The sequence below is a fragment of the Pimephales promelas genome, chromosome 9, assembly GCF_988280905.1.
Source record: "Pimephales promelas chromosome 9, fPimPro1.hap1.1, whole genome shotgun sequence".
Taxonomy (NCBI): domain Eukaryota; kingdom Metazoa; phylum Chordata; class Actinopteri; order Cypriniformes; family Leuciscidae; genus Pimephales; species Pimephales promelas.
This window is the reverse complement of record NC_142777.1, coordinates 38712850-38739144: the sequence shown is the minus strand read 5'-3', so window position 1 is coordinate 38739144 and position 26295 is coordinate 38712850. Positions and strand designations below refer to the sequence as shown.

Genomic DNA, 26295 nt, shown 5'->3' with positions numbered 1-26295 from the left:
TTTGCTTTGGCAGAAAAGCAGATATGTTTATTAAGCACTTTAATATGTCAGAAAATTCAGCTCAATATAATACAGGAAATTAAATTTCAAAATGTGAACATTTCCGATGTACACGGTCAGCTATTTACAATCAAACTTCTCTTTAAGCTCAGAGAACCAAAACAGCTGGACAAAAGGAGGAAAACAGATGGCTTGAGATTTCTGAATACTGTCCAGGGCTCATCTTCATCTAAAAAGCGTCCTTGTCCCAGGCTTAGTAATTCTTCAGAGGACAAGCTTTCTGATGCAAGTTGTACCCAATATGGCCTTTCTCATAGCAAACAGATGTCTGAAACCCAGTCCACGCCCACCCCATCCTCCCTCCCCCATACAGACCTTTTTGTGTCCTTACTGGGTTTTAACTTTGGCTTGAGGAGTATACATTTCAAAAACCCCTTCCTGAAATCACAATATTACTGCGGTTCGCTGCTTGGCATGAGTACAAAGCACAATGACCTTTCACTGACCTTATAATCAGAAGTCCCTGACATCACCTGCGCACAAACGACACTACCCTCGTTGCATTTTCTTCAGTCGCTGAGAACGCCGCATTTAGCACCAAACTCTGTAGTTAACGATACACGTCAGCTGTTTAAATATGCAATTATGCAAATAGAGAAAAAACAAACAAACAAACAAAGACAGGTCCCACAGGGACTAAATAATGAAGCATGGTAAAGCCAGAGTTACTCTTCCTTAAGGGCATCAATAATGCTACAAATATAATATAGCAATACCAATTAAAATGACGGAATAAGACGTTTGTGGTTCAGGCCTGTGAGAAAATAATACAAAATAATTAAAGCAGGCGACGCCAAAACATAGCACCATGGTAATAGCAATACAGCACACATGGAAGAGGCTTTTTCTCCAAAATAAATATGTGCGAAGAGTAAACTAAGACTGGTTTCATAATTGTATGAGTGAACTTTAAGAGACTGTGAATATGAGTTTGGAAACAACGTACTCCGGCGGCACATTGCTGTCAGTTGCACTTATACAGGTCAAGACAAAACAAACAGAACAATTTACATTTCTTCTTTTAAAGTAAACTCTGTTAAAACAAAGGCAAAAAAAACTTAAAATACAATTTAGATTTAAAAAAAAAAAAAAAAAAAAAGGAAAACAACGGAAGAAAGTGCATCCACTGCCTATTAAATATTAATGCATTAAATTAAAAGCGTCTGTGTGCATCATGGTCACCACAAGAAGGCTGGAGCAATCACGACAGGCACGAGGACTAATTTGCATCACCGTTGGGTTACAGTCCCCTCTTTAGTTCTTTAATTTTCCTTTCTTCTTGAGACGTTGAAATGCGAGAAATGGTTTCAGTTCGTTTGCAGATGAAAGCGTTCACTTTGGCACAGTCTCTTTCTGAATGGCGAATAGCGATTAAGACATCTGAAAAAGCATTAAAACCACCCGGGTCAGCATTTGAGACGTTATTGTCAAGCTTACAATAAATATATGAGTGGTTCTCAAACTTTTCAGGCCAAGTTCACTCTTAGAAGAAAAGGTTCTATATGGAACCCTTTAAAAGGTTCTAAAGCGCTACATATTTGGAACCCCTAAAATGCAATGCATGATCACAAAATTAAAGATATGGTGGTTAAAATGTAATTAATAAATATCACATTATCTCCAAAAATCTGCATGATTAAAATGTGATATTAAGTTACTACAACAGTTTAATAAACAATAATTTAATTACAACTACAAAATGTTGAAGAATAATGTAACATATGAATGAATAATAGCCTTTAAAGAACCTTTGTGCCAAAAGTGTTCTTTCTTGTCATTATTGAACCTTTTTTTAGCATAAAATGTCCTTCGGAGTTATGCTACATACATATATAGAAGCCTTTTTTCTAAGAGTGATACCTTCGATCATAAATCATATCAATCATAAAGGTAATTTGACATGCAGTACACAAACCATAGTTTGAGAACCACTAACATGCATAAATGAATAATTTTACTATGGTTATCTTAGAGGCCATATGATGTTTACAGAGAGAAAAGCTTTACACTACATCATTTATAAACACCACAATGCTATAAAAACTACAGAATTACAGCTTTATGTAATAATACACTGTACATCTACGTGACAATTTAATAATACTGTGAATGTGAGTTACAAATGTGCTTTAAGATACAAAATGGCCAATAGAGAGCCTAAGTCCCGCCGCTCCGCTTCCGGCTCATGGGACCTTATTTCGGAAAAAATATGGCGAGAGACAACTTATCTTTTTATTCCGTCTGAACTGTGCCCTCAATTACACATATGATGTTTGTCAATTTAAAAGATAATTCTAAAAGTCAAAAACGTCGCAGTTTGTCATAAAACAGAAGAGTAACATTTAGTTTTATGTGAAAATCGCTCTGTGAACTACATCTCCCAGAAGCGAAACAACGAGTGAGATCCACTGCTCGTGTGTGTGCAGTCTGGTACAAAACACTCAGGTATGACGGCGTAACGTTACGATTATAACGTAAGATTATAGAAACAATGACAGACGTTAGCCTGTTGTAGTCTTTGTATTTACGTATTTTCACAGTCTTATACCTCAACGGTTTTACATCAAACTGCGACTTTCTTTACTTTAAAATGTATCTTTTAAATTGACAAACATCATATGTGTAATTCAGGGCACAATTCAAACGAGATCAAAATATTTGGTGTCTCTCACCATTGACTACCATTCAATATTTTTCCAAAATAAGGTCCCATGGTGGTCGACCGGAAGGGGAGGGACTTAGGCTCTCTATTGACTCAATTTCCAAACGTCATGTACTCACCATTTATAGCGGCGTCTCTTTTTTGCAGTTAATCCCAGGGTCCGATCCTTCAATCTGGAGCTGTAAGGCTTGTTTCAGGCTTAATTCCGTCTCCCCTATTGGGTAATTGTCCAGTAGGTCCTGGTGGCCCCTGCTGGGAACGGTCCTGGGGACTGAAACTCTCCCAAGAAAAACTTGGTTTCCCTGTAGGTGGTATTTGGGGTTGGTCATAATGCCGTTCCTCTTCTTCTCGGCACAGCTCTGGGTCTGAATGTAAAACTGCTCTTGTGTTTGGACCGACTCTACGGCGTTGGATCTGCCCACTATAATCTTACACTGAGGATCTTTAACTGCAATGCTGGACACTGCAAGGCTTTTATCAAACTGAGTCAGCTCATACTCAAGAACCTGACCTTGCGAATAAGAACTATTCTTGCTTTTCTTCCTTTCGCTTGACGTTCCCTTGTTCGAGCAGTTTTGGCCGTTCTTGGACGCTTTGGTGGACTTGAGGCCTGGCTTCACTTGGCTCCAGTCGAACTCGCTGGTTGGAGAGCCAGGTTGAGTGCCGACGGACCTCGTAGTTGAGGAGGGCGAAACGATGGATTGTCGACTACGACTGCGAGGCAGTGAATGCTGCTGGATCTGCTCGATGAAAGAAAGGGCATGGACGCTGTCAATGGGAACGGTTTGGGCGGTCGCAGTGGACGAGGTGGTCCTCAGCGAAGAGTTCTTTGAACTTTTGAGCGAGTTATTGGAGAGGGAGGACTTCTGCCGGTCCACTGTTGAGTCTGGAGACTCTGACGGTGAGCTGAAAGCATGAACGGGTCCATTGGATTGTCCTCGCCCGGCATGAACATCACCGGCTCCCGTGCTTCCAGAGCTGCTAGACTTAATAGTGAGGGACTGAACTTTCCCCGCAACCGAAACTGGGATTTGTTGCTCCATAGTGTGGACCGGAGATGGGTTACAGCCATTGAGACTTGAGGCACCATATTTATCCAAGAGTTTGATTATGGCGCTGTGACCACCTTTGGCTGCCACTCTCATGGCAGTGCGTCCAAACTGATCAGCGTGATTAGGATCCGCACCATGTTCTAGAAGAATCTGAACCGCGTCGATGTGCCCCTCCTGAGCGGCGATTCCCAGAGCTGTCGCACCCTGGTTGCATGTGTGGTCTACAACAGTGCCGTTTTCAATCAAGATCTGAACGATCTTTATGTGACCCTGCCAAGCTGCCGACTGGAGAGCAGATCGCTTCTCGTTATCACATGAGTTTACGTCTGCGTGGTAGTTGATGAGCAACCTCACCATCTCTACGTGGCCTTGCCAACACGACACATGCAAAGCCGTTCTCCCTTCCATATCGCTGGCCTCAACATTGGCGCCATTTTCGAGGAAGTACTCCGCCATCGCAAGCTGATTCTCAAGTGCAAGGATGTAAAGAGTTGGGCGACCGTCCGCATCCTTAAAGTCGATGTCCGCCCCGTGGCTCAGCAACAACTCCACGATGTCTCTGTGCCCCTCTAGTGCTGCAACTCGGAGAGCATTTCTCCCATCATACCCTCTCTGGTCGATACACGACTTGTTCTCCACCAAGATATGTACACAATCATAATGACCCTCTTGAGAGGACAGAATCAAAGGGATACGTCCGTCGTTGTCAATCTCTATGCAGCGGGCACCTTGTTCGATGAGAGCATCGCACACTTGTCTGTGTCCCTCAAAAGAAGCCATGTGTAAAGGCGTCCAGCCTGCGTCATCTCTGTGGTTTTCATCAAGTCCTCTGTCCAGCAGAGTTCGAACAACCTCTACGTTCCCCTGTGCAGATGCTATGCTAAGCACAGTCCTGCCTTCGCTGTCGATACTGTCCACTGCGGCACCCCAAAAAAGCAGAGTATTGACGACAGAAGCGTGTCCCATCGACGCCGCAGCGAGCAAAGGTGTTCTCCCGTTGTTATCCGTGTGATCGACATCCGCTCCTCCTTCTAGAAGCAGATCGACCACATCCACATGGCCTTCGTAGGCAGCCACTAGAAGTGGAGTCATGCAGTCTTTATCGCAGTGATCCACCTCGGCTCCTCGGTCGATCAGGAGGCTCACGACCGCGCCGTGGCCCTTACTTGCCGGCACGCAAAGAGCCGCGACCGAGAGCGCAGTCCTCCCATCCACATCTTCGTGGTTCACCTCAGCCCCATGATCCAACAAATGCTCAACAATTTCCCTGTGGCCCATGTAGGCGGCAGCGATCAGCGCTGTTCGTCCTTCATTATCCGCCTTGTTGACTTCGGCTCCATGCTGAAGAAGGTTGAGGACTATATCTTCATGACCTCCCCAGGCGGCGGCTCTCAGGGCAGTTCTGCTGTCGGCGTCTGCGCAGTCCACTTTAGCGCCGGCATACAGGAGAGCGGACACAACTTCGGAGTGCCCTCCCCACGCTGCAGACCTAAGAGCGGTCCAGCCATCGTGATCCGTGTGATTGATGTTAGCGTCACACCCGATGAGACAGTTGACCACCTTGGTGTGGCCCTGTCTCGCAGCCAGAGTAAGTGCAGTCTGTCCATGGCTGTCTACCAACTCCATGTTGGCTCGCCTAGAGATAAGAAGGTTCACAACATCCAGATTCCCGCTGTACGCAGCATTGGCTAAAAGAGTTCTCCCATTGGAGTCGGTTTGATTGACGGAAGCGCCGTTGTCTAGTAAAGTTCGAATGGAGTCTTCACGTTCCAAGGCCTGTTGGACAATGCATGAAGCATGGTCATCTTCGTTGCTAACGTGAGCCCCGGCTTTGACAAGTAGCTGAAGCACCTCCTGTTCTTTAGGGATAGAAGTGGACAGGGAGTCTTTAGCAGGGGTGCCGTTCCACACCATCCAAAGGGCGAGATTAAAGGGCTCGATCTGCAGGTTGGAGTTGATCAGGTGGTAGGCAAACTCCTGCACCTCAAGAGGTTTAAGCTGCTTTGCTCTGCACGTGTAACTCATTGCCATCATTCGGTGTCCTTCGGCTGCATTGCAAAGGTATTTTTGTGTGCAGTGCTTAACATCCAGGAGCCATTCCGCAAAGCTGTAATGAAACAAGATTTTAGTACTGCCAAGCCCATTAATAAGCAGCTTGGAGAGAATGTCCATCTTCTTCTGAAAGTCCTCCATCGTCAAACTCATGTTTTTAGTCCAGACTGCATGATAGAGCTCCCTGACAGTCAGCGGCCTGCAAGCAGCCAGAATAACGTTCAAGATGGCCTGAACTTTAGCAAACTGCTTTCTGACAAACAGCCTCTGGCAGAGCCAAAGGTAAAGTCCATTCAGCGTTCCCGGGATGTCTCGAATTTCCCGCAGCATGATGAAGTTCTCAACCACTCCGTCAAGAACGCGCTCAAGGTACAGGAAGCAGCCGCTGCTCTTGATGTGGAGCTGGTTCAGCATCTCTGCCGTCTCCTTGGTGAGGTGCTGGCGTAGCGCCTCCTCCTGGTCGAGCCGGTGGAGGATGTATTGCTGCACATCTTTTACGATGTAGGCCTTCCGTAGGTCATCTAGGCTGATCTTTCGGAATCCTACGGAGAGGACAGAGACAAAGGGCGATTAGTTTGGCTTCAACTCTGTGCATTGCTGGTTGTCACATTTGATCACGGTGAGGTTTACACATAAATGACTCGGTGAGCGTATAGCTGTAGATTGCTTTGAGTATCAGCCTGAGGACTATTACTAAAGTAATAGCGGAATTTTAGAAAACTGGGTCACTGACTTTTCATATTAGGTTTAACTTTTTGTCTTTAGATATGTTACACTTTTATTGCTATGCTGGTCATTTTTCAAGTTTGTATTTATTTATTTAGTTGCTGATCTGTTATTTACTTGAGATGTTTTTAACCGGACTGCAGAACTAATTTCGTTCAAGATCATGTACCATGATTTTGGAAAGACAATAAAATCCTTGAATGTATTGATCACCCCTTTTGGCTCCTAAGTTGCAGAGTTTATAGATATAAACGAGATAAAAGACCTTCAGAACAAAGATACCTATATGAATAGTTCCCATAAGACAATACAAATTTTAAGTGATTCAAATTTGTTTACAAAAGTTTCCATTTGCTTGGTTCCTAGTGTGTCTTCTTGAGCATCAATAAATGTTTGCACCAATTGTAAAAAAGTTTGTTTGTGTCCCTCATTTGTCCTCAATGTGAAATGCTCAAATATGTAGAAAACCAAAGAACATGCATGAGGATTTTTTTAAAGGATTGTGGGCAGCTTCACTACTCAGGACAAAGCAGGGACTAACAACTATGACAAAGCACAAACAGTCATTGTGATGTTTGTCAATTCAGCTATTATATTTCCTTGTGGAATATATATAAATATCTGTGACAAATAGTGTCATCGGGCCAATACTAAATATAAAACAAAATGCATTTTTTAAATGGTAAACATCTTGCAGATACAACAAGAGGAATGCAAACTTCCTTTTTATACACACACACACACACACACACAAACACACACACAATCTTGCAAAATATTCAAAACTAAAGTCCAGTAGTGACAAGATAAAGGCACTTTTCCTGCAGAAAAGGTGAGTGGAATTTGCTTTGTTTTCTCTAGAATATAAAACAAGTGTAATGATTCCTGTGGCAGAACTAGGTCACATCTGCAACTCAACACAGTTTGAGGCGTTCTCAAGAGTTGCACGTAAACTGTAAAGAGATTTCGCACAATAAAACAAGGCAGAACCAAGAGTTTTACAAACAAGCACTTATGCCAACACCAGATGTCAACAGCTTAGGCATTCTGCTTCAGATAAGTGCAAATTCCATAGTTTTATCTGGGTCGGCAACAACGGATCAAGAATTTTATGCAAAGTTTTTATTTACAGTTCCCATGGACTCAAGAGGTCAAAGGAACAGGAAAAAACACGAACCCCTCTAGGTCGTTCACATACGTCTTCATCTTTCTGTAGCCCTACTGGTGGGAGAGCGGCAAAACATTTTTCCTATGAAGGCTAATTTAATTGCTCACTAATGCAATCTATACAAGTCTATTTTCTATGGGAAAGAGGGTAAGGCCTTCTTCCTCTCTGAAAGGAGTAAATACAATATACTTCAAGTCAAGTCAAAAGTGTTTCAAACCAGCAACACAGATTACATCTTTCATGGCCAGTCCCATAGTGTTTGAAAAGTTCACAAAACCCCTTTTGAATGAGATTATATAACGTCCATCTTTCTGAAAGGGCTCAGGAGTTATTTTCTTTGTCGTTGGTGCTTAAGGCCCGAGGCTGCCGTCAACAGCTGAGGTTTCCCAAATAAAACCTGTGTGAAATTTAAACCGGAGCATGAATGACAACAGAGGCACACCTGTGGACAATCGTCCCGCCTTCCACGCCATCCTTTCTTCTCCTTTATACCTATGGCTTTTAATATCCAGTTATTACAAAACACTTAGATCCAGTTTACCTTTCACAATAACCAGGCAAGTCAAAGGCATGCAGGTTACAACAACCCATGTTCCTGCTTTGGTTGAGGTTTGTTTCGCCATTAGTGGACTAACTGACCCAGACCTTCACCCTGCCATTATAAACACACCGCTGCCTCCGTGCCTTGAGCTTGTGTGACTCCAGATGAAGGAAGTAGAAAGGCTGGAAGAGGAAGGGGCCTTTTATGGGGACTAAAAGTGGGGCAGTGGAATAGATGACCCAAATATGTTATTTGGCCAGCGGGCCTGCATGCGACTAACTCGTCTATTTAAGTAGGTTGTTGGGTTTGGAAGACTGCCACCAGTTAAAGAGTTCACAGGGTTTAGAAAACGGATAGCAAATTACTGTCTATCTAGTAAATACTGGAATCAATTCAAGAGTTCAGAACATATTCAAGATTTAGCCTCCTAGAAATGTGTTATACACCTCTTTCTTTATGTTTTCAGCATCCCACCGGACACATGTACTTCGACGAGAGCGGCGGACGGTCAGATTCTTATTATTATTTATTATTACATGATACAATCAATAATACTATACTATTGTTGACGGGCGGGAATCCGATCTTAATCTATAGATTTTTTTCTAAGTAATAATGCGTTAGTTTAGTGACTTTGAACTTTGTATGTAAAGTATAAGGTGTGCAACAATGGAAATGTCCCAATTCGGTTTGATACACCATACTGATCTCACGATACACTAATCTCACAATACTTTGAACAAAATTAATTAAAATAGTAAGTTTTCCACAATTACTATTTATATGGTAAACGGTTCACAAAAAGTACTGAACAATGAAATGCAAAATTTGGTATGACATCAGGATTGGATTGAATAGGCCTTTATTTTTTATTTTATTTTTTTATTTTTTATTATTATTTATTTATTTTACTTTTTATTTATTTATTTATTTATTTATTATTATTTCTTATTTTTTATTCTAAACTGTTTTAATTATTCTGATTTCTTTTGATTTTTTTAATTTCTTCTATGTAAAGCACTTTGAATTGCCATTGTGTATGAAATGTGCTATATAAATAAACTTGCCTTGCCTTGCCTAGGCCTGCATTCGGGCTTCTCCTTGATGGACAGGTCAATGGTGACAAGAATAGAAATATTAATGATTCAACTTGCTAAAAATATAGAATTATGTTAGACACTCTGACTACATACATGAAATAAAAGTTTAAAATGTTGTTTATATATATATATATATATTAATAGTTTTTAAAAATGTGCGACCTTCTGAGTTTCTTAATTTTGGGTGAAAAATATACAATATATATATATATATATATATATATATATATACGCTATTCTCAAATCATATCACATTTTAGTATTGCAGCATATTGTGACATGATATACCGTCACACCCCTAATTAAGAACTTGAAAACATCCAAGCAAATGTACGGTAGTAAAAGTGAACAGAAATGCATTACAATCAATAAACAAAAAAGTGCTTTGAGTATCTGGAGGTTTTCCAGTCAAACACAGCGAGAGATTTCTCTCTTCTCAGTTTTATAGCTGCATTTATCCATTTCCACAGAGTTCAATGTGTTTTCGGCGGGTCAGAAACTCTACAACGCCCGCTGACGAACAGACACGCTGCGGTTACATCCACACTGAGGCTCAGGAGATGCTGCAGGCGGTTTGAGAGGAAACTGGATCTTCAAGCATAAATGAATTCATCAATCATACGACAGAACCACAGACAGGTGTGCTTGCATAAGGAGCGGCACTTGGGTGTGTGAACCTGCACATAACACAGAGACAGCGCGAGCTCTCGGAGGAAATCAAATCAGGGTTTGGACAGACACTGCATGTAAAACTACTTTCAAGCACTAATTTTGGATTAATAGATAGATTAATACAGTGCAACACAAACAATGACTGTGGAAACTTTAAAGGAGTAGTTCTCTTTTGAAAAAACTTTTGCTGATAATTTACTCACCCCCGTGTCATCCAAGATGTCCATGTCTGTCTTTCCTCAGTCGAAAAGAAATTAAGGTTTTTGATGAAAACATTCCAGGATTTTCTCTATATAATGGACTTCAATGGGAACCAAACGGTCCAAGATCCAAAAGACAGTTTCAGTGCAAACTGTTCAAATGTCTTTAAACGACACCAGACGATGAATAAGGGTCTTATCATGCGAAACGATCGCTTATTTCAAAACTTATTCCAAAAATGTAACTTTTCTAAGGACAAATGCTAGCCTTGCTCTATTCTGTGAGGCGCGTTTGTAACGTCACGTAATACGTAATTACGTTCAAAAGGTCACGGGCGACGTAGCCGGAAGTACAGAATCAAAATCGTCCGACATCGTTGTTTTACCTTTTAATTCCTTTTTTTGTAAACGGCGTTTGAGTTAGTTTGCATGTTCAACCTATGCGTTCAACTTGTAAACACTGACTCTGTACTTCCGGCTACGTCGCCCGTGACCTTTTGAACGTAATTACGTATTACGTGACGTTACAAACGCGCCTCACAGAATAGAGCAAGGCTAGCATTTGTCCTTAGAAAAGTTACATTTTGAAACTGTTATTAACTGTCTTTTGGACCTTGAACCGTTTGGTTCCCATTGAAGTCCATTATATGGAGAAAATCCTGGAATGTTTTCATCAAAAACCTTCATTTCTTTTCGACTGAGGAAAGACAGACATGGACATCTTGGATGACATGGGGGAGAGTAAATTATCAGCAAAAGTTTTTTCAAAAGTGAACTACTCCTTTAACCATTGGAAGAATACTATGACAAAGATGTCGCTTTCCTTATTCAAACTGATTATTTCCTCCCATCAATATATGATTGACCTGAAGAATGAAAGTTGTATCATATACATTGATTACTTATATGAACAATATCAAGATCAGACGGCTTGATTTTGTGTGAAAAGATTGTTTTATCAATAAAATTAAACACTAATTTCACATTTATTGTGAAATATTTTCAAGTACCTTTCCATAAATATGGCCATTTCAAGGACTTACATTTCAAAACATCAAGTACTTCAAGCACCTTGTATGAACCCTGTCAAACGAGATCAACGGGTTCACATTGTCTGCATTGAGATAAAAAGAAAAACCTCTTTAAACTCATATGAGTTTCAATAATGTCTCAAATTATGCTGTAAAGACGTTGTTAGGGAAACATCACTATTACAAAGCTCATCAACTATGAAAGAAATTCAATATTTAGCTGTAAAGCAGCTCTACAGAAGTCAAGTGTCATTATGCAGCTCAACTCAATGTTGATTACATTTAGTTCAATAACAATATTGCAAAGTTAGAGTCATTATTCAGCTCAACTGAGTTAAAATGTCGTTCTAATTTGAAACTGTCAGTGCAGTTACATCAATAATAATAGATGTCCCGAGAAAAGATAATGATTAAACTGCATTAAATAAGTACAGCAGACAGGAATAGTCAACATGCATCAGATTATCATTCGTCAATGATCAAATCGATCATCAGTTAGAGGATGTTTCTGAGATCATCTGGCCTTCCCAGTCTGTCAGATGTTAAACCCTGAACCCCACGCACATGTGTGTCTTGATTACGTCTGTTTGAACTCGCTCTCTGTACATGCGGTGAAGCGTCGCTCGCCCTCGATCGCCCCACACATGCGCTCCGCGTTTGTAATTATGCGAGTTGAGCTCTTACCAAAAGAGCAAAGTTTCCTAAAAATACACTTGAATCAGCAAACTTCCCGAACACGAGCAATTCAAAGATCAAGTGTGTGTGTGTTCTGATCCAAATGCAGTGTTTCAGCAGTGAGTGTGTGTTAGGTGTGTGTCGAGTGGACAGTGCAGACGAGAGAGAGAGAGAGAAAATGATTATGTAGAAACATTAAATCATGTACGGACATGTTCTCGGCTGCAGATGGAGATGAAAGACTGCTGCTCTATTGTTGAACTGGATAGTATGATATCATAGATATATTATTTTACTTATAAAAGTGCCCTTATGCTATTTTAAAGGCTACTAATGTTGTTTTGGCGTCTCCTATGACAGGCTCACGTTCATCCAAGGTCAAAATCAGCTCTTTCCTCTCAGTGTCTGAAACACTCAGTCTCTCTAAGCCCCGCCTCTCTGAGATCTGATTGGTTAAAAAGCAGACGCTCATTATCATATCTTGATCACAGTGATAGGAACAGTAACGATGGCGTGGGTTTTACCGTATCAGTCTCACGAACAACACGAGCCGAATTCTTCCAGTCTCAGATACACTACAGTGTTTGAGGGCGGGGCTAAGAGACGCCGCTCAGCCAATCAACACCACAGGCTGCCATTATGCTAATGAGGTACAAACCTACATTACTGACGACTCATTTCAGTTCAGAATCGATTCTTTCTTTTGGGAGACAAAACTCTTTTACATTCATAAACAGCTTTATTAGGGGCACTTTAACTTTACTAATTACATCTACACAATTTCACTGTTTAAAGCTCTATCGTCAGCAATCAAGTAGACACTTTCAAATTATTATAAAAATATAATCAAATACGTTTTTAATTTTTATAAAATAATGAAGAAATCATTGATAAAACAATGTCTTTAGTATTGTACAACAGTAGGCAAAGTGTCTATAGCTTGAGTTGAATTTTTTACATTAAGATTCAAGCATTGGATCAGTTCATGTTTTCTCTGGGAATCGAATCCACAACCTAGATTTATATCACAATATATATGTCTTAATTCGGTCGATACGATATAATTCTGATATCGATATGAACAATCAATGTAAAAGCCTTAAAAACGGATATGTGTACCTAAACTTCTAATAAATGATTTTGCCAAGTCATGACACCTCCTCCTAAAAAACTATATAATTTAGCCTTCAAACAAACAAGAAACGTGAAATCACCATCAAATAAACAGGAATCTCGACTTTATGAATATTCATATCTTTCACTCTAAACAATAACAAAGGCTGATATTATTCTCATAGATTGAAACAAAAGTGTTTCAGCCAGGATAAAGAATTATTAAAAGTGCTGAAAACAGAAAAACAGAGATCAGCCAATCAGGAGACAGGATCCTCCTCAGTACGATGACAGCTCAAGGTACGGGATGTTTGCAGGAGAGACAGTGACACACACACACACACACACTTCCTGATCTTTCAGTCAGTATGAGGCATGAGCTCAATTGCACATATATATCTTTTCAGTGCATTAATTCTTGTGCAACTCATTTGCTCTTATAATGTGGGAAATTCCCGCAAACATACAAGACTTTCTCAGGACGTATATTAATATTATAATTCACAGTGCACAGAATATGAAACGCCTCAGGACAAAAACACACACAAACCAGCACAAAAACACACTCAGCAATCGACAAAACCACAGAAAATAGACATTATTATTGATCAACATCGCACTTCAAACTCGTTAAACCGGCAGCAGGGCAACTCATTTGAAGGTTCTGCACTATTTCCCACAGATTAACCTTTGACCCCTGCGCCCCGTCGCCATGGGAACAGCACAGAGGTCGCAGAGGTCGGCCCCTCACACCCAAACACTGCTAACGGTCAAACGTGTTAATGAGTAAGTGTGCGCCTCAACCACACTGATTATATGGCTAACTCCACAGAGACTCGCTTCATTAACTCTTTATTAAGATGGACTTTATTTATTTATCATGCTACTTATGATATGAATCATGATCTACCGGTATATATGTTTTGTTTGTTTGTTTTATTATTTTATGTTATAAATGCTTCTGCAACATTGTGTGACACGCAGACGCAGTCATGCTAATAAAGTGAAATTTTAGGTGTAATATCTGCCGATTTCATCCCGGAAGTGGTTCTGATTGGATGTGCTGTGATGTTTCCAGCACTCTAAAAAATGCTGGGTTGTTTTAACCCAATTTTGGGTCAAATATGGACAAACCCGAAATGTTGGGTTAAAAATGTAATGTAAAAATTTAACCCAACGGCTGGGTTAGTCCATATTTGACCCAAAGTTGGGTTAAAACAACCCAGCATTTTTTAGAGTGAGCTAATATTAATATTAACAGATGATGGAATAATGTGCACAATAAGAGCGTGAATGTTTGCTGTATGCTGGCGTTTATAATCTGAGGTTCAATGCGGCTGATTTTAATGCTGAACATGAACCACTTCAGCTTTCCGTTGATCTTCTGGTCTGGGGTCAGGTTTACTGGTCACGGATGTTTACTGTGTCCCGCCACACACACACACACACACACAGATGGTGTATTTTTACTACCGTTTGACCTGGATTCTGAAAACCTGCCACCTGTTCCTGTTCTAAGACACGCAAACACACACTTCTGTTCACAAAAGTAACTCCCTCAAATAATTAATCTCAAATGATGTCACAGTATCTCAGCATCACAAACACAAAGCAACGTGAACTGACTGAATCTCACAAGACTAATATGTGCTTGCTTGTGCAATTATATAGTTTGCGGTTTGCAAAAGGAAGGCGTAGCATATGACAACATGTTCTAACTTTCAAAACAAAAAATAAAGAGCTGAAACAAAATCTGACAACACAAACCTGAGCACATTAACATATAATTATATAATAATAAGCCACATTAATGCATCAATGCCACAATTAAATATCTCAATGTCCACACACACTGCAGATGAAGTGAACTCGATTGTCAATTCACCTTTTAGTGCTTCATTTTGATCTCTGTACACAGTTTTCGTAGAGCCATGACTGATTCTATATTTATTTTTATGGTAAAATACTTAATATTAATCTAATGTAAAAAAATATATCAGGAAACAAAAACTTATATATAAATCTCTTTCTTAAAAAAAGAATAAAATGCCACAAAAGTGTAAAAATGTACAAAAAAAAAGTGAAGAAACGTCAGAGTTAGAAAGTCACAAGACTCAGTCAATGAGGGTTTTAGTTTCAGACGGCTGAGACAGAATCCACACGGCCAAAACAAGCAGCAGCGTTTATCTGTCCTCACACACACACACACACACACACACACACACACACACACACAGTCTTTCTGCTCATTAGAAATATTCACACATCTGGATCTGATTTCCTGCTGCAGGCGCTGAGAAACTCATCCAGTCTGAACACACAACAACTGCACTGTCCTTTACAGCACAAATATTATTATCATCATTATTATTATTATTAAAATTAACACTTTACAATAATGTATTTAGGGATCCACCGAAATTAAAATTCTGGATGCAGTTGGCCGAAAACCAAAACTGAAAATAACTTTTTAAAAATAATTGTTTTTTTATTTTTTTTTATTAATTGTTAATGGTGTTGTTATTAGACTTTTAAATTAAATGCAATCATTTTACTGGATCTGAATTAAAAAAAAAAACTACAAGGCAAGAAAATGAAGGGGAAAAAACACAATTGGACAGAAAATATAGCCCTATATTACATAATTTTAAATATTTATATTTAGATAATAAATATATATTATAATAATAATAATAATAAAACCAAAAACCAAAAATGCCAGTGTTTCTGACGTCATAAACGACCTTGTAACCAATCAGATCAACGTGTGATCGTCAACCAGTGGATCTCTGAGTGAGTGAGTGGAGGCGGGGCTCATTTGCATATTCATAGAACCGCACATACTAATTGAGGCGAGGGTTTTGAGTTACATTAAGACATTTCAAGGGAAAAAAAGTTTAAATATGTGATTTTAGTGACCAAAGGTGAGTTTTAAGGGATAAAATAATTTACTACAGGGGGTTATTATTATAAAAACTGCTGTATGTCGAATTTAAATGTTTGTGTGATAATATTAATGTTCATTTGTATGTTCATACTGCGTCCATGCCCAGCCCTAGAAACACAGCATGAGCCTCTCACCGACTCTCTGATGCACAACACACAAATCTGGCAATCTCAACATCCATAAATGTCCATGTCTAAAAGACACATAGTCCTTAGACTAACTAGTTTACTTTATACAGATTAAACAGATGCGCATTGTCCCTAAAGAAAGCCCACTGATAGAAGCAAGCAGCTGAAGTCACCTGTGAAGAGTTTGGTGATGTGCTTGTTCTGCCGGCGCGCGGAGCAGATTAGCAGGAGCCATGGCGGGAAGAGCTCGTGGTGAGCGGCCAGGAGATCAGCGATGTTCTCCGGTGTCTTCTGCTCTCGGTCTCGGGTCAAACAGCCCTCGTCCACCGAGTCCACCAGCACCAGCAGAGCCTGCGGAGGAGCCTTGCAGCTCAGCAGCGGCAGCAGCACACACCTGACACACACACACACACACAGGTGATGTCATCCGATTGCTCATCAAACATGCAAGTACCATTTCTAAGAATAAAACATGCACAAAAGAGACAAAAGAGTTTAAAAGTCTCAGCAAGTCATTCATTCAAGCGGTTTAGTAAAAGGAATTATGAAAAACTCAATTCTATGTTAATTCATCTGGATTCCATTTAAATGGTTCAATCAAATTTTAATAAAAGAAAAAGTACATCCAATCAATTGAAGTCAGAAAACTTTTGCATTTTTATGAAACTTTATTCAATTGTAAAGCACTTTACATTTCAATTTTAACCCTATGAAATGTTTTATTAATTCAAAATATCTGTTTCGCATTTTCAGAATTCAGTTTTTAATAATTTAATACAAAGTATTATCGAAAACAAAACAATTTACATAATCTTTTAAAATGCTGTCAAATATAACAATATTTTTTTGTGTGTTGCACTCCAAAAGTTAACAGTTTAAATTAAAACATGGATGAATAATTAAAAAAAAAATCCTTTGTTACTTCTGCTTTACTATAATGATGTCATTTCTGTCATAATTTCTTCAAGTTAAACCGAACTTTAATTTTGGCGGGTTGCAGTGAGACCTTTGATTGTGTGTGTATCTGCCGATAGCGTCCTCAGATGAAACGCTGAAGATGAATGTGCTCATATAGAGGCACGGACGAGTCTTTTTGCACTGTAATATTCGCAGACATGTCGGCATTTGATTAGCTGTGCAGCCCTACGCTTGATTTATGCAAAATCTGCCTAATTCTGTGACGTTCAATCAGCACAATCCCTCATTTTGATTGGATTCTGTGTTTTCTGCCTCGCTGACATCATAAGCCACTAGATAAGGAGTGTGTGAGTGCATAACATTGTTCTTTGAATATGCATTTCCCAAAAGAAACTCGTCATTACCAACAAAGACCAATTGAACTTGCGACCAATCACACTCTGACAGCTGGTGGCTGAAAGCACACAATAATGGGTAGAAATGCATCGGATTTAATTATAAACGGGATGATTTGTGCAGTTTGACTGTTTCAGAATATAGTTTACTCTCTTTCAGTCGGTCCACTCAGTTCCAGTCCGTTTCTGTCGTTATCACACAGTCCAGTTAAAAGGACTCGAGTTTTGGTCAGCTTTAAATGCGTGTCTGATCTCATCATAATCATCATCACAGCTATTATTCTAATATCTGACCGAACGCTCGAGACAAGTCTGAATATGATTGATCTCAGCCCACGTCACACACACTAACAGAGTGTGTTTGTGGAGCGTGGTCTTAAATCTCCCAGAATGCACTACAGCAGATTGTCAGGTGTCGTTGCATCAGTGACATACATCATCACCAAATAGTAATTAGACTTATCATTATACCAAAACAAAACCTTATAATCCTCAATATGAACACAATACAAGATAATAACTAAATAATCATATTTAACTTTCCCTGCACATATAAAGTCAAATAATATAGCAATTCTCAACTGCTAGATTGCTTATTTAGTCCCAAAAGATGTAAGAAGCCTATATTATTATTGCACTTTGATTTGCTAAATGTGACTAAGGCATTAGATATTAAGACTTTCTGCTTTGAAACGCTCTGTATTGTGAAATGCACTATGCAAATAAAACTGACTTGACATCAGATACAGTCCAGAGAAAGATCGCTGGCATGTGCAAATGTGTGCAAAAACTAGGGTTGGGTATCGAGAATCGAGTATCGATTGGAACCGAGACTAACTTTTCGTTTTTCCCGGAATCGTTCAAAAGTTAAAACTTCAATTCCTAGTTTCGATATTCACAGTCCGCCGAGCGGAAGAAGAAACCGCTGAACAACACCAACGAAGAAGCGTCTACCGGAAGTGTTGGCATAACCACGCGAGTCGAACATGAGTAGCTTGCGTCGGCGGTCCAAAGTGTGGCTTCGCTTTTCTAAAAATAACGAAATCTCGGCAAAATGCAAAATTTGTGACAAAAGGAGTATTTGTGACAGAAGGAGTATTTCCTTCAGAAAGGCCGTTGGTTAGCAAGGTTAGCTAAACTTTTTTGACCCTGCCTCTTAGAAGAATCGGAATCGAGAATCGTTAGGAACCGGAATCGAAACAAGGAATCGGAATCGGAATCAGAATCGTTCAAATTCAAACGATACCCAACCCTAGCAAAAACACAAAGAATCAGAAACCAATGGCTGCATAAAGACACTGATTAAATCAAAGACAAACTAGCAAACCAACATCGCAATGTTGAATGTTCATGCATCATAATCAATTACAGGACTGTTCCCGAAGGCACTGAGCCAGCACTGACATCAGCACCTGTTCAGAGGAGAGTGTGTGTGTGTGTGTGTTTAAACGGTGTCTGAAGCATCGAGTAAAACTGCTGAATCATCTCTCAGAGAACGAGATCCACACGATCATCCTTCATTAGCTCAAGCCCTCAACACACACACACACACACACACACAGTCCTGGAGTAAACCAACACAATCCGAATCCGAATCAGCTTTCGGCCCAAAACAGACCAATCTGATTCAGAACTGAGCCTGTGTGTGTGTGTGTGAGTGTCATTGCTCAAATTAAAAAAGATGATGTTAGTTTTAAAAACATACCGAACCGTGTCACCGCTGTATCGTATCGAACCGTGAGTTTTGTGAACCGACACACACACACCCCTAGTTGCAGCATTTCACTGATGAAAACACCAGAATAAAGCGGATGAAACGGCTCGAGACTCTGCACAACAACACACTCTCACACACTTTAGTTGCACGTGTGTGTGCTGAAGCGCTTCAGTCATGAAGGCAGTTCCAGCACTTATTTACCATCACCATCACAGACCCGTCAGTCCTCATCGCTATATACACTCCCATTCAAACATCTGGAGTCAGAAATTAATACTTTTATTCAGCAAGGACGCATTAAATTGATCAAAAGTGACATTTATAATGTTAGATTATACTTCAAATAACTGCTGTTCTTTTGAACTTTCTATTCATCAACACTGATAATAATCATAAATGTTTGTTGCTCATCAGATCCTTGATTTCTGGAGGATCATGTGACACTGAAGACTGGAGTAATGATGATAAATTCAGCTTTAATCACAGGAATAAATTACACTTTACTGTATTATTGTTATTTTAAACTGTAAAAATATTTCACAATTTTACTGTATTTTTGATCAAATACACGCAGCCCTGCTGAGCAGGAGACTCTTTCACAAACATCCTGACCCCAAAGGTTTTACTGATCGTAATAAACTGATACTGAATAAATCATAAATCAGACTCGACTTGAGCTGTTAAACACAGAAGCTGATCAATCAATCATATCTCTCTCTGCTCTCGCTCTCGCTCAACTGTAGAGTTCACAGAGTACAGCCGAGACCTTCACATCAACACACACGTGACCAAAGACTAGAGTTCACACACACACACACTCACAGTCTATTTCAGTCGTATCTTTGTTCAGTGTGTTTACTTGTCTTTAATAATGCTTGATATTCTAGAAGAAAATATCCTCTCAGTCCAGCTTAAGTACATTCAGTATTATATATATATATATATATATATATATATACAGTATATAGCCGCTCTGGAGAAAACCGTGACGTCATCATCCAGTAGGGCTGGGTATTGACACAAATTTCACAATTCGATTCGATTTCGATTCACAAGCTTGCAATTAGATTCGATTCCGATTCGATTCAATATCGATTATTTTGGATATCAGTTACAATAAATGGCAAATTTTCTCAAGGAAATTAAATCTCTTAACTAATGCTGTAAACTATGGGAGTCTAGTTGTAGCCTATAGGCTTAGCCTAATATGAAGGTAATAATGAACTGTTTTGTAGCTATACAAACACTTAAATTACACATTTATTTATTTTTATAATAAGACGATTATATGAAATATAAACATTTAAATGGTGGCTGTCATAAAAACTTGCCAGATTTATTCAAACATGCAATAAATATTGAAGAACATTAAGATTATAATGCATATGTAATATGGTGTATATATTTAGCAAAATGCTCCTCTCTAGAGTTATTTATTTCTAGCTGACTAACGAGTTTATGTGGGTTTTCTGAGGTAAATATGACGATACATTGATTACAAGCTGTTTAACTGACGTCTTTCCACGGTTGAAACGCTGATTGAGCGAATCAATGTGACATGATCCGGATTTGGATAAGTTGTACTAGTGATGCACGATATATCGGCCGCCGATATAATATCGGCCGATTTGGTCAATTTTTTACACATCGGTATCGTTCCGATGTCAAAATAGGGCCGATGTGAACAGGCCGATGATCATTCCCTGTGTATTTGACTTGCGTGGGGGCGGGGATGTTTGTTTTTGCACGCGTATTAAAAGCGCAAGTGCGTTTAAACATCAAGCGCACGACTGGAACTGGTGAGCTGTTTTCTGCCAGCCTTCCTAATGCGTATTTTTGTCCCGCCAAAGCCATATTTGACCGGTAAGTGATGTAGATGAGTGACTGCTGCGCTTGTTTAACTGAGGGAACGAGAGTCAATTAAAGCACCGGTCACGCGCGCCGCCTTCAAAATGTCTTTCGCTTGTTTAACTCAGGGAACAAGAGAGAGTGAAAGCACCGGTCACGCGCGCCGTCTTCAAAATGTCTTTTGCTTGTTTAACGGAGGGAACAAGAGAGAGTGAAAGCACCGGTCAAGCGCGCCGTCTTCAAAATGTCTTTCGCTTGTTTAACTGAGGGAACAAGAGTGAAAGCACCGGTCACGCGCGCCGTCTTCAAAATGTCTTGCTCTCTTTCCCCCTCACGCATGTTTATGAATTGAGTTGACTGAATATCTTTGAGAATACACGATGGTAAAAGGTGAACTACTGAACTACTTCTGAACTACTGGTTGTGAATTGTGAAACCACACTTTCAATAAACCAAAAAAAAAAAATCTATCGTGTTGATGAAATGTTTTCTGTGTCGACTGTCGAGACCATAGACTGTAAAAATAAGTCGAGACAAATCTCGTGCGATGTTCTAAACTGCCTGGATAATCACACAACGTGTGCCGTGGTTCCGTTAATGACACGTCCGTTTCGCGAACTAATGACTCCTTTGAACCGATTCACTTTAATGAATGGTTAAAACAACTGATCTGTCCAACACTGAGCTCAAGATACATAAATCGGAAACACTTTACAATAAGGTTCCATTTATTAAAGTGTACATTAAATGAACACTTTAATAAATGGAACCTTCTTGTAAAGTGTAAGGTTAATAGATTAAGAATGTTAACAAATTTTGTTAACATTCTATTAATATTAGTTTCTGTGGATATACTCCATGACAAAACTACCCCAGTCATTCTAGAATGATTCATTCTTTCCAAATAGAGCAATTTAAGTAATCTGGTGAAATTGTTTTATATCACAATATATATCGCAGAAAAATAAAATATCACAATGTCATTTTTTACCAATATCGTGCAGCCCTAATCCTCGCTATGTGTTTTCTATACAGGGATATCGACATCGGTAAATATCGGTATCGGCCATAACAGCAATGTTAATATCGGTTATCGGTATCGGCCACAAATTTTCACATCGGTGCATCACTAAGTTGTACTGTATCTTTAACACACTTTCAGATGTTCATTCATGTTTATTTGGCGCTGTGACTGGTATTATTAAGCCGGAAGAGAGATCAGCGCTGCTGCTTCTCCAGAGCGATCTCACGCCACAGCGCCAAAACCATAGACTGTAAAAAATATGGACGTAGTGTCCGTGACGTCACCCATAGGTTTCTGAAGAGCGATTTTGAGGCCTAAAGTGGGCGGGGCCGACCGTCGCCATCTTGGCAGTGCGTCACCTCTCGTCACTACCGGATAAATTAAAATGGGCAAAGAGGCGGGACGCGGGTGGAGCTGAGGTGCTAATGCTATGCTACTTCCGCTGAATTGACAGCTGATTGAAAAAGTAAAGCCAATGGTTAAAGTTCATGTTTTGCCCTTCGAAATATTATAATAGTTAAGATGTAACTAAAAGTGAGACTACTTGACTTTTTTTTATCAACTTTATTAATCTCACAAGGGGCAATTAGTTAAGAGCATATACAAGTACATTAACACAGATCACACATTTCTCACAACATACAAGCAGTCAACTATGTGCATTGTGATGCATTATTATTCTGCTAGTTAAAATGTATAAGTTACTTACAATATTGCTCTAAGCTTGTGCATGCGACAGTGATTCAAGGCAAGCACACATGTCAGTCGGCATCTCACGTCAAGTTCGTAAAGAGCTTTAATTCAGTCCATTTTACAATCCGATTTTGGCCGCCTCTCAGATGGGTCAAACCAAATATTACCTCAGAACTTCAAGTAAATGAACTAGAAATCCGCGCTCATTCAAGGGTGTGCATCTATTGCATGGACGGAGAGAACGCGCTGAAATCATCAGACATCCATTAGTGCATGAGAGGGAAACAGCTGGAAACACGGCGCTGGTTGTTCTCTCCATGCTCAACACGACGGAATCCAACGGCGTGCACGGGCGAAGGTATAATACATGTATTAAATTGTATGAAATAATCCCGGAAAAGCAGAAACACAGCTGAGGGTGACGCTAACAGACAGCAGACTAACGATTAGCAGTGAAAGCGGCAGCATGAATCCACCTGTCACTCAAGTGGCCACGCCCTTAATTATGCAGAACTTTAAGGCTTAAATATAATTTAAACAGATGAGTTGTAAAAAAATTCACCCCCCTCACAGTTGTCATGAAGGGAAAAATGAGCTCAATAGACCAAAGCCACTTTTTGCTCCAGGCTGTAAACATGTTTTTTTCTGCTGTAAAGTTGGGCATTTTAACATGGGGGAGATACAGATTTGACTCGCTTCTGCAGCCTGCCTCAAGCGGCCACTCGATAAATTGCAGTTTAATTCACTTCCGTATTGGCTTCAAGAGAGAGACGGGGAGGTTGCCGCTTGGCCAAAACACTATTTATGTTTTTGAATTTCTAAAGAAAATGGACGTAATTTGAAAATTGAGACTTTGTTTCATATCAATAGTAACAAAGGACAAAGATTATTGCGATTTTTTGGATGCGCGCAGCCGCGATACAATGATCCATTCATTCAAATGAAACAGGATGACTAATCGATTCAAGAATCGATATCAGTTCGTAAAAATGAGAATCGATTGATATCGAGAAATCGATATTTATTACCCAGCCCCATCATCCAGCTCAGTTCAGTTCTCATATAATGATCAATAATATTGTTGAATATTGAATGAAATGTCCCCAACTAAGCAAGCCAAAGGCAAAAAAAAATGAACGTGTTCCTCACCTCTTGAACGTCTCGGCTGGGTTCCTCTCGCATTCTCCCGGTTGCAGTGCGCTCTGGACCGCCGGTTCCCTCACTTTCTCCTCGTAATCCGGGACGAGTCCGGATCGGCGTATCTGCGCCACCAGTCCGCGAACGAACCCGCTCACACACAGCGTGTCCGAGTCCTCGGGCCGGCAGAAGTGGAAGCCCAGACAGTGCTGGTGAAGCCCGCGGTGAACAGAAACGGGCCACAGTAACTCCGTACACAGAGCCGTCTTCCCGCTCCCGGGTCCGCCGAGCAGCAGAACCCCCCACGACCCGCTCTTCCCCGGCCCGCTGACGGGCTCCAGCGGTTCTGAGGACCCCGGGGCGCTGAGGTTTTGGGTTTTCTCCTGAAGGCAGTGCTGGATCTTGTGGAAGACCCACTCGCGGCAGTAGAAGCGCTTGCCCTGCAACAGGCTGGTCTGGGCCATGATCCGAGTCCGGCGGGTCGAGATGGACTGGTCGTTCAGATTGTTCTGGGCATGTTCTCAAACCCTGCGAGGGCGTCTGCGTAGACACCCGTCCGTCATCATGATGATGAGTTTGAGTGACCGCTCCCCCCCCTTGACGAATGCAGAACTGGACCGTGAAGATGACGGGGTTGAATGTTGCGGGCGGTTCAGACCCTAAAGAGTGAAGTCTCCATCAAACCTGTCTATGACAGTCCATCATAGCGTTGAGGAAACACCCTGAAACAGACACAGTCAACACTAAAGCCAACATGTATTTGGTTTACTTTCTGAACATGTTTTTTTAGTGACCAATCAGCTCAAACATGGAGCTAGCAAAGCCATGGGTTTGAATCCCAAGAGAATACGTGAACTTATAAACATGTATACATTTTAATAATAACATTAAAAGCTTGATTTTCACCACAGGGGGACTTTAATGAACTTAACTTTCTCCAGCCCAACTTTATCAGTCCACAATCATACTTCACTTTTTATCAACCAATATATCATGAATAAAACCCATGCACGTTTTTCCAGCAACCACTGACTTTACAACCTTGATTTAGCACACACTTTTATCCAAAGCAACACAAAAGAGTGAACGGCGCGACAATATTCATAAATATACAATGTCGGGGTTTTTAGACAACTAGATTAGGAAGAAAGCTTGGTTAAGGTATATGGCAAAAACACCAATGCAAAGACTCAGAGAAGCATCATAGGATACTGGCCAACATGCAAAAGAGCAACGAACCACTGAAACATGCAAATATTGAGCCAACTCAAACAGTGAGGGATCAAACTCGTGAATCAAATGCATTTTAGTAATATTAAGGATGACTTGGATTAAATATAGCAAGTACATTTGATAAGATGCCACAAAAATGTCATCAATTCACAAAGATAATATGATTGATGTCCCAAAAATGCTGACTAGGTTTGACACACAGCCAGTGTCTTTTAATAGAAAACAAATCAAGACTGTCTTCCAATAATAAAACCAACAAAACCTAAACCACCATGCTAAAATAAATAACATGGGACAACCTTCATTTTGAAGACAGCTATTCTTTATTTACACACGTGACCTTTACGGAATCCAAAAGTAATCCGATTACATTAACGTTACTTTAATATTGTTTTGTTTAAATTACGTTACAAAATACTATTTTAGGAAGTAATAGCTATCCTATAATGTGGAATACGTTTTAAAGTAACCCTCTAATCTCTGTAAATGGCCAGGGTTTTACTGTGGTAGAATAATTATACTGTAGTCGCTATTGTTTTTAACGGAAACTTTGGTCACCATAGTAAATGGCTGTCAGAGCCAAAGCGAATCTGAGCGCTGCGATTCTTCAAACGGATCTTTAAACGCCCATCAATCAACACAAACCCGTTCAGAACCGGACAGAAGCCAGCTATCTACAGTAACGGGTCACATACACCAAACCCGAGCTCCGCCTGTCCCGGGTGACAAAGACTCTGAACACACACACACACACACACACACACACACATTACACGCGTCCCAGTCTCTCTCCATTAGACATTGATTTTCTTATTTAAAAACATTCGTTTGAACAGTGTCGGTTATTTTAACGGCTATCCTGACTGAAACTGCCCGTTGACTAACAACGCATCAAACAACAGAACGCTCCTGTCGGCACGGCAAGCGTCGCGTTGATCATGATGGGAGCGTTCTAGTTTATCGCGTCGCTCGCGTTCAGTGTAGACGCAGTGACTCTGAGTGGAACTTCGGATAAATATCTAATACATATCTCACCTTTAGCGCGCAGGTCCTCTCAGATATCATATCGCATCCACATATGAACACTCTTATACCGGGTTTATGTCGTTATTTCCAATCCCGAGTCTTCCGTTCACATTTTCCACTCGGGTTGTGTGTCGGTTTGTTCTGTTGAGCTCCTCCCGCAAACCGACACTCGCGAAC

General features: G+C 40.3%; 1 protein-coding gene across 1 annotated transcript; it reads right to left on the bottom strand.

Moving 5' to 3' along the window:
- Positions 1 to 26295, bottom strand: ankrd50 (ankyrin repeat domain 50). Its single transcript, XM_039654998.2, has 5 exons — positions 26128 to 26295; positions 23872 to 24581; positions 16301 to 16521; positions 2842 to 6368; positions 1 to 1440 (listed from the first exon to the last, which is right to left on the bottom strand). The coding sequence occupies exons 2-4, from the start codon at positions 24321 to 24323 to the stop codon at positions 2845 to 2847; spliced, it is 4197 nt and encodes a 1398-aa protein (XP_039510932.2). The 5' UTR covers positions 24324 to 24581; positions 26128 to 26295; the 3' UTR covers positions 1 to 1440; positions 2842 to 2844.

Coding starts and splice junctions, on each gene's coding strand:
- ankrd50 (XM_039654998.2), bottom strand. CDS start 24,323: ATGGCCCAGACCAGCCTGTTGCAGGGCAAGCGCTTCTACTGCCGCGAG. Junction 16,522..23,871: donor CCAGCCGAGACGTTCAAGAG/GTGAGGAACACG, acceptor TGTGTGTGTCAG/GTGTGTGCTGCTGCCGCTGC. Junction 6,369..16,300: donor CATCACCAAACTCTTCACAG/GTGACTTCAGCT, acceptor TCCTCTCCGTAG/GATTCCGAAAGATCAGCCTA.